At 34.7% G+C, this 15,677-nt stretch overlaps 1 protein-coding gene across 1 annotated transcript in view; it reads left to right on the top strand.

Moving 5' to 3' along the window:
* Positions 1 to 8,409, top strand: part of LOC129259254 (uncharacterized) — a 56,182-nt gene extending 47,773 nt beyond the window's left edge. Inside the window, exons 14-16 of the mRNA XM_064098722.1 lie at positions 3,957 to 4,330; positions 5,082 to 5,183; positions 7,018 to 8,409. Coding sequence (XP_063954792.1) covers positions 3,957 to 4,330; positions 5,082 to 5,183; positions 7,018 to 7,036 — 495 coding nt within the window. The 3' untranslated portion in view covers positions 7,037 to 8,409. The remainder of the gene's footprint in view (positions 1 to 3,956; positions 4,331 to 5,081; positions 5,184 to 7,017) is intronic.
* Positions 8,410 to 15,677: the final 7,268 nt, after the last annotated feature.

Below are 15,677 nucleotides of genomic sequence, written 5' to 3'. Positions count from 1 at the left end.
ATATCAAACCTTGAAATCGTGTGTATATCTTAACTTTCGTTTCGAAAAAAATAAAATGCTTTCTGTTTTCCCAACGTGTAAACTAAGCTTGTTGTCAGACATCCATTCAATGTAATTTGCCAAATCTGCACTAAGTTTTTTATCAATTATCTTGGGATTTGTATCCGAATATAGCAAGACACCATCATCAGCATATAAAATTAATTTAGATTCGTTAATACAAGTACACATATCATTGATGTATGACATAAAAAGAATGTGGCCTAAAATGCTTCCTTGAGGGACTCCGCATTTAATATAGCAATATATTGATAAAAAAATGTAAATTTTAGTGATATCTCACACCAAGGGCTATGTATAAGGATACATATGTACACAATACTACCATCTTTCATATAAAGATGTCTTCATGGCTATAAAGTAATGATTTACAATTAATATCAATACGCGAGCGAGCGAAGCGAGCGATCAAATTTTCAGTAGTTGTAAAATGATTCCTAAAAACCTTTTTCAAGTGGTGTGTAATTTATCACATCACGGGCAATGTATACGTTTGTATATACTTTGTATGCATTACATACTACCATCTTTCAGTTACAGGCCTATCATGACTTTGTTCAATCTCTATATTGTAGAGAAGGCGTTAGGATATAAATATATGAATATCAAAATGCGAGCGAGCAAATTTTCAATAGTTGGAGAATAGAACGATGATAAAAAACCGTATTTCAAGGGGTGTGTAATTATGGGAGAAATTCAGCGAGTGAACGTAGTGGGCAAGCCTTCTAATGTTGCTTCAGTCGTTTAAAATGATGTAAGCATTACGGAGGGTGAAAAGGGTAAAACATCAATAAATTAAACTACAGAAGAAAGGGAAAAACATATAAAGAGTAAATAAGTATTAAACAGTCAATATTTTGTTAAATGAAAAAAAATATCATTTGCTCACTGGTCAAAGGTGACATGAGAATGAAAAGGAGAATCATTATTATGAGATTAAGGGTAATAATAAATGCAATGATTATTGGTCATTACAGCCAAACATATAAACTTCTAAGAACGAAGAAATATAACAATGGTGAAAATTGAAAGAAGAATATTGCAGAAAGGAAAGATTTCAAATTATCTTAAAGATTGCATTGGGAGGTGATGCAACATTCAAAATTTGGAACAAATTTCATATTTGAAATATTTATTATAATTGTTATGGAATTAATGTGATGTAGTCTCTCCTACAAACGGGTGTAATTGTAAAGTTTGTGTTAAGTATTGTTGTCCTAACTTGCCTAGCTGTGTTTCTTTAATGACATTGATTTGGTCAACTCATCGTACCCTTAACCTGAAGTAGAGACTATACCTGTATCTTTGTACAAATTATCCCCGCTTCCACAAAGACGCCAAGATAGTATGACTCCCCCCCCCCCCCCTCCCGTCACGTCAGTGTATTCAAAGAATGTTTTGATTGGTTTATGCTCATAAAATGCATAAGTGTAAGTATTATAACCATACTCTTATGATGCAGGGTTATAACATTTTTAATAAGCTAACGGATTTGTCATGACCAAAATCTTGTTAGATTAGATTGAGCGCGGGAGCGGAGCTCCACGGCACGCGAGAAATTTTGCATTTTGAGAATGCAAAATCATGAAAAAAGAGCAAATAAAAAACACTCACTGCACTTAAAGATGAATAGTACATTTGTATCGATCATTAACCGTTTCTTTTCCAAAGTGTGCCCCCCCCCCCAACTGAAAGTGATAACTTTTTTTGCTTGTCAAATTTATTTTGTACGAAGTAACCTGACATTTTTTTGGTTAAATTTTCCGCAGGAAATGTCCCCCCCCCCTTTGAAAAGTCCTGGATAGGCCCCTGGTCCCCCTACTTTTGGGGAAAGATTTCCACCCATGACTGGAGTTGTTCTTTCCTCTTTGTTTATTTCTATTCATTCTGATATTGTATTTTGAATATTGTATAATGATTATTTTCAGTGTACATATATTTAATATTGTTACGAGTATCATGTTCCTGAAAATGAAGCGGAAAAAAACATAATTTTTTTTTCGGTAACCTAAAAATGCAATGTTAAATATATACCCTTAACAATTATCTAAATAATAATAATTCTTATACCATGAATACTAAAATATCCGATCTGTGTATTATTTTGTGAATAAGATCAACGATATGTAATTACAATGCTCATAGTTACGACAAGTGATTTTAACTTTCATTTGATATTACTATTATAGCAAATAGACACTCTTGATTTCTAAGCTGATCCCAGTGAACGTCCGTCTGCATTACGTCACCTCGCTCAGTTCCTTTGTACATATTGTAAGATGAATCAGCATTATGATGACTTCTACTTCAAATCAAATCATAGATTTTTTTTTTCATTTCAGCGCTAACAACACCAATTTTAAAGGGTGTGGTAACGTAAGGGTCCTATTGTAAATCATTTTTCGTATACCTAAATATTCGGATTTGACGGTTTTTTCAATTCATTGTTTAAATTCTGATTTTGAGTGACTGTTTAGTTGGTCGTTTACGAATATCGTGATTTCACCTTTTATAGGCAAACAACAGTTGACACAGTGGCATGTGCGGCTCAAACAGAGCAAGGCTATACATGGAGTTTTGAAGTCCGGTATAGTAGAAAGTGAACATCAGAGTAGGCCTACAGATTAAAAGAATACAGCCAAATCATGTTTTTTTAATTAAAAGGCAAATAAATTTGTTCACTGTCTTCTTTCTCACATTTATTTTATTTTTATTTATTTTATTTTTTTTTTTTTTTGGGGGGGGGGGGGTTGAAATGTTGCCTCTCATGCCATGTCCGCTCCCTTAGAATATTTGGTTCGTTCCACTAAATTTGATTGCACTGATATATGTACTAGGGAGTGGAATAGAAATGAATTATCTTTTTCAGCCATTCATGTCTAGCCCGTATTGCACATAAATAATAATAATAACTATGATGATGATTATATATATTTATTTACCAAAGGAAGCCACTTCATTTTACTGCTCTTCGAAGAATTACATTGAATTAAGAAAAAAAACACGAGCTTCTTTCCTGAATCGCCCCCCCCCCCACCCAAATCGGACGCCAAATACGACTTTGTTCAATTTCACAAATTGTTTATGTAAGACCTACACATCGTGATTGGCATGTAAATGAGGAATCTGATGAAGCCATCCCTTACATTATTGTATTTTGATTTTTTTTTTCTCTCTCTCATTACAATGTTGAATAATGTTTGATTTTTTCTTGATCAAGGTAAATTTCCATTGTTGTGAACTATTTTGATTTAATGAAGGGTCACTGTACTGTGAAAATAAAATATTGCCAAATGCGATCAAAAATACAATATGGACAGACTATCTCGTTTGCATATTGCTACGGCATAGCAATAGGCAAACGAGATAGTCTGTCCATATTGTATTTTTATATTGTATAGTATGTCCATATTGTATTGTATGCATAAAAATGTTTAGTGCATAACTTTCTAACTTTACATCCAGTTTCGATTAAATTACAGATTCTACTCTAATTTTTGTTTCATTTCATTTTGTTGTGCAATTACCGATCTTCTGTTTGTATTCATGAAATGAAATATGTGTTTGCAAGAACATGTTGGTTTATGTAAATTTATCATAAAAAATAGTATGGTGGGGTACAGGAAAGTGAATACAGAATCAACCTTGGTGTTTCCTAAAAATTATGATTAACATGATAAAAATACAATCATAGTAAAGAAAATGGATTATTGATGAATTGCATTTTTCTTGTGATGTGATTTTTTTTCGTTTTTAGCTTGTTATATTGTTTCTCTCTCTCCTATTCTATTTTGTTAATTGTCAGCCGATGGCATATGGTAAACATCATGATTATACATCATGTTTCCACTAGCATGATCTCTTGACATCTCTTAGGTTCATTTCATCTATTGTAGGATGAATGCAACACGAGCTCAACTGTGACTGATCTGACCGTTACTGATTATGCACTAGAAAGATGGCAGGAGTGTGGTTCGATGTTTGACAATGTGAAGAGGATCACCATACAGGTATGGGACACGATCAGATGTGACGTCATCCAGATGATCCATCTACCAGCAGTGACAGAGCTCACCATTCAAACACGTTGTCTGTTTCACCCGGATTCTCTCCACGATGATCCCACCTCACTACCCAATGCTCTCCTCAAGGTCTCATCTCAGCTTGTCAAGGTCACATTCACAGATCTCAACATCGGTAACGATCAGGCCAAACGCATCATTCAAGCTTTCAGATCAACACACGATCTAAAAAATCTGAGGATCCTGGGGTGAGATATCTTTCTTTTATTTCTATCATCTTCTGATCTATCAATGATTTGATTCAGGTACACCCTTTAAAAAAAAAATCAATGTTCGGTTCTATATTATGGAGAATACACATACTGCTATGTAGCAAGAAACGCTTATTCAACTCGGTGGACAACGCTATATTTTGTGTATAACCGTAAAATAAATACTATTCATAGAAAAAAGCTCAAATGCGTTGTCTAGTATGATCTTATACTGTGTTTAAGCATGACATTAAACATGTTAAAAATATAGCAATTATTAAGATTAGAGTTAATTCCCATTTGATGTGTACAATGTTTGACCGCACGTATTGACGTAGTTAAACATACTTTCATAAAATATTCGAACGAGAATTTACCGGCATGATTTATTGTCTTGCATTTATTTTGGGGTCAGTTTGTTTTGCTGGGCCATGCTGGAAATGGATGGGTAGATGCTCTTTTGCTAAAATTGACGACACCTTGTCTTTGCATTTCATTTTCTTTTTAATTTTATGCAAATCATATGTTCTATATGCTTTCATTTTAACCTCTCATACCGTTAATCTATCAAATGGGTATTCATGTCTTGTAGGTCCATTATCAAACCATAGTTTTGTCCCCGCCTTTACCGGTGTTCTTACTTTGCTTTCCATAGAGCCCAACCACACAATATAAACCTCCCCCATAACACGCAAGGCAATCTATTCCGACGAATGTATATTTTCTTGATGTTAATATATCTTATTAGATTCACAAGATGTGGGACTAATGAGAGCTTAGATCCTTCTAGTATTGATTCCGATGATGAACATAGGATAAAGGTGGAGATAGAACGTGGCAAACGGGATCGGTAAGTCATAAGACCTCATTTTATCAAACATTTCCTTTTCTTTTTTTTTTTATTATGCAGATCCCCATATGGTGATGGCGTTTTGCTTGTTCGTCTTTGATGTTCAAATGAATAATATAAAAAAATATTTTGCATTTGTACACTTTCCAAGGAAAGCTAGCTAGAGCCCATTTTACTTTCCAATAAATATTATGAAATATAAAACCAATCATCGACCCGTCCTTATCATTCTGATCTCATCATAATTCATATTAAATATTTTGACAGAAAGTATGTTCTCAAATGCTTGTAGCGGTATAAATAGCTAAATACTTTTGTCGATTAGTCTGGCCGAAAGACAAGCAAATCACATTCAAAAATGCTTTCAGGGATGTGTGTGATCACAAATAAAAAAAACGAGATGAGAAAAATGAAGATTGTTGCCAAAGTTGAATTTAAATGACTATTCAAGAGAGAGCATGGCCACGTTACTACAATGATAAGAGTTTCTAATTATATAAAGTTTACTTCGTTAGCTTACAATGCATACCTGAAAATTGAACATCATTTTTACAATTAATTAAAGTAAGATATGCGTAAAGAAATATATTCATCTAATCGCGTTGGAATCTTATTAAAAGTCGAAATTAATGAGTGCCTTTCATCATGGTACACGCGGATTTACAACACTCCCTATACTACATATTATTGCTAGTTCGAAAACCATCCGTCCTACAGTCTCCACCCAAATTGTGTGGGCGTGCGCTCTCCGTCCCCCTCTCTCCCTCTCTTGACTTGTCCCCTTCTCTCTCCAAACTCTATACATGTGAATGTCTTTCTATTACTTATCAACTTTTTTTCGGGGAGGGGGGGGGGCAGTCAAATGTATTACTGTACACACGCGTAGCCAAGTTATTTCCAAACACCCCCTAAACAAGATTTTCTCTGTGTGCAAAATAACCCCCTAAACAAGTTTTTCGCGAGCTTAATTAACACATTTTGGCCCCTAAACAAGTTGTCGCCAGAATATGACCCCTAAACAAGTTTTGTCTTCTTGCTAACAATATATTTAAGTATAGACACAAATATATTTATGGGTATTACATACCCCCCCCCCTAGCGGCGTACCCAGGATTCTCTGAAAGGGGGGCAAATTTATTGGAGGATATTTCGTCCACAAAAAATTTGACAAGCAAAAAAAAAAGGGGAAAAAAAGTCTTCAACCGCAAATAAAGGTGATTTCGTACCACAAAAAAAATTGACAAGCAAAAAAAAGGTCTTCAATTTGCAAATTTTACATTATTAGTTTTGCTTCTCAAAAGGGGGAACACGTCCCCTGGATCAGTTGTGACTCGTCAGGACTCGTTAGGTACGCTAGTGCCCCCCTCCCCCTCCCCAAGTGCAGTTAAAATTCCACAACAAGGAAGAACCTGAACACTTTTCAAAATTAGGAGGAAAAAGCCCCGGGGGAAAAGCTTGAGGAAAAAACATATCCTAAGCACGTTTGGCTTGTCTTAGAAAAGAAAGCTTTGGGAAAAAAACAACATACCCTGATACGTTTGACCCCGCTATTGACCATTGACCAGTGTTTCAAAATGACCCGTATTTTTTTAAATAGGTGTTTTTAATACCGTTAATGAGTGCACGCGCGGCCAGCGTCCAAAACTGAAAAAACACCCCTTTAAACCCCCTTTTTTGGTCACAGGTGTGTACAGCAATATCTTTGAATGCCCCCCCCCCCCCCCGGGCTTCTCTTTCGCCATTTCCTCATGTTCTTATTATTTTTTTCCTCCATTTCGCAACAATCTTATTAATATGTATGTATCTCTCTCTCCTCTCATACACCACTATACAGTAAGAACTTTCCAATATGAAGTTGCGGCATCAAGATCATGAAGAATCAGACGATCCTAACATTGGCAGCACACATGAAACACATGGTTCTTTCGTTTCGGTTACCGTACAATATATGGAATAGTTTTAGAGGTAGAGATGCTCCCGCTCTTGATCAGTTAGTTTGCCATTGTCATGACCTATACCATGACGTAATGACATACCATGACGTCATGACCTACCATGACGTAATGACCGACATGCATGGGCATTAAAAAATGAGAATAGATTAACACAAATGATATCATTCTTTGGTCTCCGTAGACTCTGTCTTGGGAAATTTAGGACAACGTATGTTTGGAGCCAGTACATGTAGTTCTAAAAGATTTGCTCCGGCGACAAGCTCCGATGCAAAATCTGCAGGTTACGCCATACATGAAATATAATCTGCAAAATTCTATAAGCCCCAAATCGCTATCTTTGCATTAGTTTGAACCAAAAACTATTATACAATCCTTCTCTAACCTATGCCCTCTGAGATATTAAGACCGAAGCAAATGTCGCATGCAGGAGCAAATGATGTTTACCCGTTTATTTAAGCAATCCGTCAATTTTTTTTTCTTATAGCCATAGTTTGATAATGGGATAGGTCATGCACTGGACAAGATGCTCCACGGTGAACGGTCCTGTGCAGAGAGTATGAGCTAACGTCCGCCCCAACGAAAAAGGGCATATCAATGAGAAAGAAAAAAAAACAATAAGACGCTGAAAATTCGTGTAAACTGTGATATGAAAGAAAACATTTGACATTTCAAAGTTTTTGTTTCATTTCATTCATTTTTTATTTCCAACATATTTTATTTTTCTTCGTACAATATTACATAATATACAAGCAATGAAACAGCATATGTTTCGTACAAAAATTTTAGTTACGATAATACTACTAGCAGGTTTGAAATGGAGGAGGCTGCTAAAAAGAATAGCTTGTTGGGTGCAGCCTCCTCGTAAAAAATGTTCTTATATATAATATATACCAAAACAAAATACACACAAAACGACAACTTGAGCATTCTTTTCACTTATTGCCCCGAAGCTCATGAATAATCTCCCCATTAATGTACGTGAGGCTTCATCTATTAAAACTGTTTAAGTCCCTCCTAAAACCCCCCTCTTTTAATTAAGTTTCACTTGCCTATTGTTCGCTTCTATCGTGTTCTGTATGAAATTATCCCCCTCAGTTAATTTGCATTATCATATTGTGTTCAGATTGGTTTCATTCTGATTGTAAGCTTATATATATTAGGATCATTTACATACATGATTATCGACCCGTTATATTTAAGCTGTATATTCACCGAATATCTCTTTATATATGTTGCATGAAGAGTTTAAATAATTAAAAAACACAATCAGGAAAAAGAAAAGCTTTGTTGCCTACAAATGGGCCTACAAATGGTATGAAAGTAAAAAGTAATGACACAAAAGAAATCAAGATAACCATTTCTGTCAGTACAGGGCAGTCCCATGAATGTGAAGTACATGGCATACCTTAAACAGCCGTGCAGGAAACCATGGATTATCAGTCACAAATGGGTCGCTATTAAAGTTGAAGTAAAAAAAAATGATGTTCAACATGTTTAACAATCTTTACAAACCTCACAATGTTGCTGGTTGCTGTATAAGTATCGAATCTTACAGTATCGGGTGTAAATGGTAAAAAAGTGGTACATGTATATACTCATGAGCACTATATTGCATGAACGTAAATATATGTGTATTTTTTTTTACATTGCTGTAGTTATTGTTGTTATGTTAGGGGTACGCCTACAATGGCACGTGATATGATGTTTTAAATACATGTGTATGTTTATGGCAAGACAAACAATAGATTACGTTATCACTATAACCTTATATTGTACTTTCATAAAGTTTGTATATAGGATAAGATCAGACTGTTGCACTGTTGTAAATGTTACCATTCATGCATTTTGTGTTTTTTTATAATTATATTTGATTAATATGCCTAAAGTAGGTCCATATGAGCTCATGTACAATGTGATGTATGCGTTTATATAATTATGTATGTTCACCGCAAGAAAGGGACATTATGTAATCTATGAAACATTGCATTGTAATTTCACAAAATTTGTACATGTATACAGTTTCTCATAACGTTTTCTAAGATTCTGGTTACTCAATTATTATCATATTGATCATCGGCAAGTTACATAATAATTGAAGGTCATGCATTTGAGAAATAATATCAGATTGTTTCACTATTGTAAATTTACTATTCCTAGGCCCAGTTTCGAGGTTTAGTTTAGTTGAATACTCGAGTTCTAACCAAGAAACAAAACCCCTTACTGTTGATGCAACATGCTGCATAGAAATGCCTTAAATAAATCGCATACATTCGTAATTCCGAAGCTTCGTTATTCCGAAGGTTCGGATATTCCGAAGGTTCGTATTTCCGAAGGTTCGTATTTCCGAAGGTTCGTAATTCCGAAGGTTCGTTAGTCCGAAAAGGAAATGAGGTTCGTAATTCCGAAGGTTCGTTAGTCCGAAAACGAAGTGAGGTTCGTAATTCCGATGGTTCGTTAATCCGAAAAAGAAATAAGGTTCGTAATTCCGAAGGTTCGTTAGTCCGAAAACTAAATGCTTAGCTAACCTTATTTCGTTTTCGGACTAACGAACCTTCGGAACAACGAACCTTATTTCGTTTTCGGATTAACGAACCTTATTTCGTTTTCGGATTACCGAACCTTCGGAACATCGAACCTTATTTCGTTTTCGGATTATCGAACCTTCGGAATAACGAACCTTCGGAGTAACGCCACAAATGTTCGGATTAACGAACCCTTTTACGTTTTCGGATTAACAAACATCGAGGTCTCGGCAATTTACGTGTTTCGGAATTACGAACCTTCGGAATAAAGAACCTTCGGAATTACGAAGTGTAACCCAATAAATAATGTAATTATGGTCAAATCTATACATACTGTATTTTCCATCAGTTATACATGTATTTTCTTTCAGGGTAAAGAAAAAGACTAGAAAGAAATGAATAAACAATTCAAATGAAATAATGAGTTAATGTTATTATCCTGCTGGGAATATAACTGTTTTGTTGAAAAAGTGAGACTTGATAAACCATTATAACTTTCCTATTTTTCATCCGACTTTGACAAAATTTCCAGCGTTGCACTTTTTCGAATCTACCTATGTTATCCAAATTAAGTATTCGCTGGGGTGGACGTGCCTTTTAACTTGTTTCTGACCAACCGATTTTAGAATAGTCGAAGATAGAGAACCAACATGGACAGGGCGATTGTAACACATCCCTTCCCACATTGTGGTCTGTATTTGACCGATTGTCATTGCGATAACTGGTTTTTTTTTCGATAGTTAATTTCTACTGATCAAATACTGTATAATCTTTCTTTAAAGAAATGAATGGATTTTCGGTCACATTTTTTTAATGCCTGACACGATAAGCTAACTTCTTGTCTGAACATGCACTTTTCATTGTACTTTTGCATTGTTATGATCTTGGTTAGAAATAAGCAATCAGTTTTTAAACATATACATGTACAACATATGAGGTTGAACGTGGTATGTACGTGTATATCGTTTGTAAATAGGGTAGCTTAATGATGTGTACACCACGTAATCTAAGCAGAGAAATGTAAACTACCTAATATGTTTTCATTAGGGTAACAAATTATAACGTTATATTGCTGATTACATCATTGGTTCGATGCCTTGTTTTTGTAGCATTTTATATGTAGAGATTGAAGGGCTGACCTTAAGGTAAATAAAACACAATCCGATGACTTTATTTGATCTCATAATTTCCTTTATTTCATATCGTTCATTCCCATTTCCCGTGATTTCATTATAAACCCTTTGTTTGTACATCTTGACATAATAATCAATGCAACATACACTGCAAAAAATCTGGTGTTGATTTAACACCAGCCCGGAATCTATATATGTCCACACCAAAGAAGTGTTAAACAATACCAGTATAGTTTTGGTCTAACACCAGATAGGTGTTTATACAACACCGTTTAGTATTAAAACAGCATCGGTTTGATTTTAAAGTGGTAATGTTTCAATACTTCTCTGGTGCGGATATATATATATATATATAGATTCCGGGCTGGTGTAAAATCAACACCGGAGTTTTTGCAGTGTAATGACAAAACAATGAAGAGCAATCGTACAAACTGGTTATGAATGGAGGATGCTGCTACAGAGCAGAGCATGGAGAGTGCGGCACTCTCTTTTTGAAATATCCTTGTAAATGTTATAAATTATGAAAATAAACACACAGAATCCGATACAAGGAAAAACCTTATCGCCTACGAATTGCAAGGAATTGACAAGAAATAGCACAAGAGAGATCAAGATAACAATTTCTTGTTAATGCAGGACAATATTTAAAATGAATGTAAATATGCGTGACAAACGTAACATACCTTAAACGGGCGTGCTGGAAAAGATAGGTTATCAGTCAAAAATCGCTAGTTGAAGTAAAAAAAAAAACGGATGACGTTCAACAATCCTTGCAAACTCACAATATTGCTGGTTGTTGTCTTAGTATCAAACGCACAGTATTGGATGTAATTGGTAAAAAGCTGATATCTTGTATTTTTTATTGCTTTTTGTGAATAATTTTACATTACCGAAGTCATTTGTTATTTTGTTTGGAGTACGCCCTCATGGGCAAGTGAAATGTCGTAGTATGTACATTGGTATGTTGACGGCAAGAAAAAAAATCACTATAACCTGATAACCTTACATTTTAGTTTCATAAAGTTTGTATATAAGATAAGATTATTATTATATGGATTTGCGTTGCAGCTCAGAAATATTAACCTTTTGGACGCATTTTGTTGTAAATACTTTGAAATACATCGCCCTATGTCACTGAGAGTGCCACAGACGGCTTTTTGCCAGAACTCTTCGTTTGAATTGTTAATTTCTGCTATGTATCATGAATTATTTTATTTATGATGTGCTATATATATTATTTGTATCTTCTTCTTTTTCGTAATATAGAATAAAAATTGAGAAAAATCAATATATGTCGAAAAATATGTTTCTTTATTGAGTTAATATTTCTATATAATGAGTTCGAGGCTCGGATATACATTCCTTGTAAGAAGAAAAACACCTTTAATTCGAGAAGCCGTATGAATTACGTTTCTTAAATGTGTGATGACGATCTTGATTAAGTGATATGAATAAAAAGCTGTTTCGTCTACGTCAGATGACACCAAAAATATGTACAAGTCTTTTTTTAATGCTTGAACGAACACTAACCCTTTATCCAGGATACTATAACAAAATATGGCCTGCACCGAATGAAAAAAAAGTTCATGTCGGAAGTACAGGTGCCACGAGCCTAATTACATCAGGAGGGCTAAAGATATTCGTTCGACCCAACCCATTCAAATTTTTTCAATTTGATATTGCTGACTGACAAAAATGTATGAATATGATTCAAAATCTAACACTGATTCTAGAAATGGTAATTACTTAACTTCCTTCGACCAAATTGGGAAGATAAATAAGTGACTTGGAACTATTTTTTGACTGGCGGAATAATTAGGGCTATTTTACTGTTTCAGTTGATGAAATCGATCCATTCATAGTTATCTTCATTAATGGCGATTTCATTTTTAAAATGAGCTGGCACGGTAGGGGAAGGCGGGGTAAGTTGAGCATAGGGGCAAGTTGAGCCACCACCCCCAGGCTAATAATGAATGAGTTAGACATTGTGGTGGTGTCATTTATTGATGACCCATTGCATAACCCTCAACCCCACCACATTGTTCTCAACTTTGAATCAAAAAGTACTTTTTTAGAGGGAAAAATAAAAATTTCAGCCAAAAAAGTAAAAAAGGATGTGAAATAGATACGTGCTTTTTACCCTCACACGTCTTTGAATATATTATAGAAATAAGAACAATATTGTTAGTCAAGGTATGGATTCTCACTCTTGCCATAGTCTTTTACTTGATGGATGCATAACAAATGTGTGGATGTGAAAATATCGCAAAAAGTTCGGACGGGGCTAATTTAAGCCAACCAACATGGGGCAAGTTGAGCCATGGTAACTCTTATGGTAATATATAATAATAAACAAATTAAAAACATAAAAAACCATTGATATGCAGGCAGAAAGGAGCAAATTCACATGACAGTTCTTTTACTTGTAGAAGATGTTAGTATTTATAGAGAATTAGCAAGTGAAAAGACTTTAAATGAAAAATTGACATCCTGGTTCTCCCGCATACATTTTGTACATAGTTTTTGTGGCTCAACTTACCCCAGACAGGGGCACAACTTACCCCACAGATGGGGCAAGTTGAGCCATTTGACATCAGTTTTTTCAAAGGTCACAACGATTTTCAGTGTGGGGGTAGAAAGCTATATATAGGTGAAAAATATTTCCCAAGAATCAAATTTAAAGGCAAGGTACTTATTTCTACAATATTACTAGTCATATCAATTCTAACATGCAAAATGCAAAAAGTGTCACAACGTACCCCGCCTTCCCCTACTCTTTCCTTGTCAGATTTGGAATGTCAGATATATATCCTATCCATTGGTAGTAAACATTCCACTCTCTAATTTCACATTTATTTTTTTATGAATATGCCATTTTAACACACAAGTCTATGGGGGGGGGGTGTTACGTGCGTGACACCTACACTGTAAAAAATGAGTGATAATTTAGCACTTACAATGCTTGTATAGTGACTGCACTACGAGTGCTGATTTTCTAGTTTAGATTTGAACTAGAAAGTCAGCACTAGTAGTGCAGTCACTATGCAAGCACTGTAGGTGCTAAAATAACACTTCATTTTTACATTGAATGAATATATATATATATATATAGTGTGATGATAAGTTTACTTCTACCAATCGCTGTTGAGTTGTGAATATTAAACATAATGAGATGAGGCGAGGCAACAGCGATTGGTAGAAGTAAACTTATCACTATATTATTGGCATCGCCTCATCTCATTATATATATATATATATATATATATATATATATATATATATATATGTATATATAATTTATGATAGTGTGGGATGTATTAGTCAATGTATCATCATTAGTGAAATGTCCTATTTGCATTTGCTTGTCTGAAGATTATGAATATAGAATTACCCCCTTATATGGTCGGTATCTTACTTGGTTTACATGTACACGAATTTGGTTTGACTGTTTAGTATCACAATCCTAATATTAAGAGTATTTTTGTTAAATATTACTCTGAAAAGGGGTATATAATTATGAGTAAATTTACTTTCATTACAAAATGACAATTAAATTTAAAACTCTTCTTCATAATTGAATGATTTGTCTTACTATTTATACTATTACGGTGTGTATGTGTGGGCGTGTGTGTGTGTGTGTTTAAAAAGCTGCCAACCTGATTATGAGAGCATCCCTGGTATTTTCATATTACATCGGATGAACAACTATGGGTAAAAACTAGAAAAAATAATAATAATAATAAGTAAATTTCGAAATTTTAAAACTCCTCCTCCCTCCAGCACCAAAGGTTTACGACTGTAAAAGCTTTATTGGATAGTTGAAATGATCTTGCATTTTTGTGAAATTTATCACAATTCGGCCTTTGCCTGCAATAATCTTTGAAATAAACAACTTTTATTATCTATCAATTATAGTTAGAGTTACTTTTTAAAAAGGATTTTCCGGTTTCCTTCATTCCGCTACTACCCATTATAATGCTTAGAAAGGTATTATTGCTGGTGTCAAAAAAAGTTTGAAATAACTTCTCTTGTCTGTCGCTGTCCTGTATGGAAGAAAGACAAACTGGGATGATATTTTCATATACATGGACCGTACGTTTAATCACCATGTTTTATACTTGAAAATTCTTAATAACAGTATAGGGTGATATTGCATGCAGCCGCCATGAGGGTATTGCGCGTGTGTTTACGTCTTTATACAAAACTATTGTCCAATCTTCCGCTGTAATAGGGAGAAAGAGAGAGAGAGAAACATTATGGCCACTTGAGCGCTGAAACCGTTGCACCATATATACAACGCCCACACGCACGCACACATCTCCACAAACACAAGACCATGTCGTACACGATACCTAGCCATCAAATCAGATATAATATTAAACATTACTTTAAAAAAACAGTCACATTGTTATCTCTCTCTCTCCCTCTCTCTCTCTCCTTCTCCTTTATTTCTTCATGCATTTGGGTTGTTGGACGATCTAGTTACATTGAAACACATGAATTATACAATCCAACCCACGATATTTATTTGATAACTTAGAAAAAGGGGATTTCCTTCACTCATCGTTTGTACATTATTACCCACTATATACTATTAGTGCTTTTGAAAGGTTTCAACAGCACATGCCAAACGAGTTAGAAATGACTTCTCTTGGCATTTGCTGTCCTGTATGGGAGAAGGAAAGACACATCAGGATATCATCCCCATCCTTCATGGTATATGCTACCTTGTGCAATTGCGTCATCAAGCTAAACTGTATTATAGAAACAATCACCGAATTTTAACTTGAACTTGTTAGAATATAATTTAGTAATTATTTCCAAAAGACCTTATATCCCATTCAGAAAGCTCATACCTTCGCAACGTACACACATAAATAATCG

The sequence above is a fragment of the Lytechinus pictus genome, chromosome 4, assembly GCF_037042905.1.
Source record: "Lytechinus pictus isolate F3 Inbred chromosome 4, Lp3.0, whole genome shotgun sequence".
Taxonomy (NCBI): Eukaryota; Metazoa; Echinodermata; class Echinoidea; order Temnopleuroida; family Toxopneustidae; genus Lytechinus; species Lytechinus pictus.
This window is presented reverse-complemented; position numbering and strand designations above follow the sequence as displayed.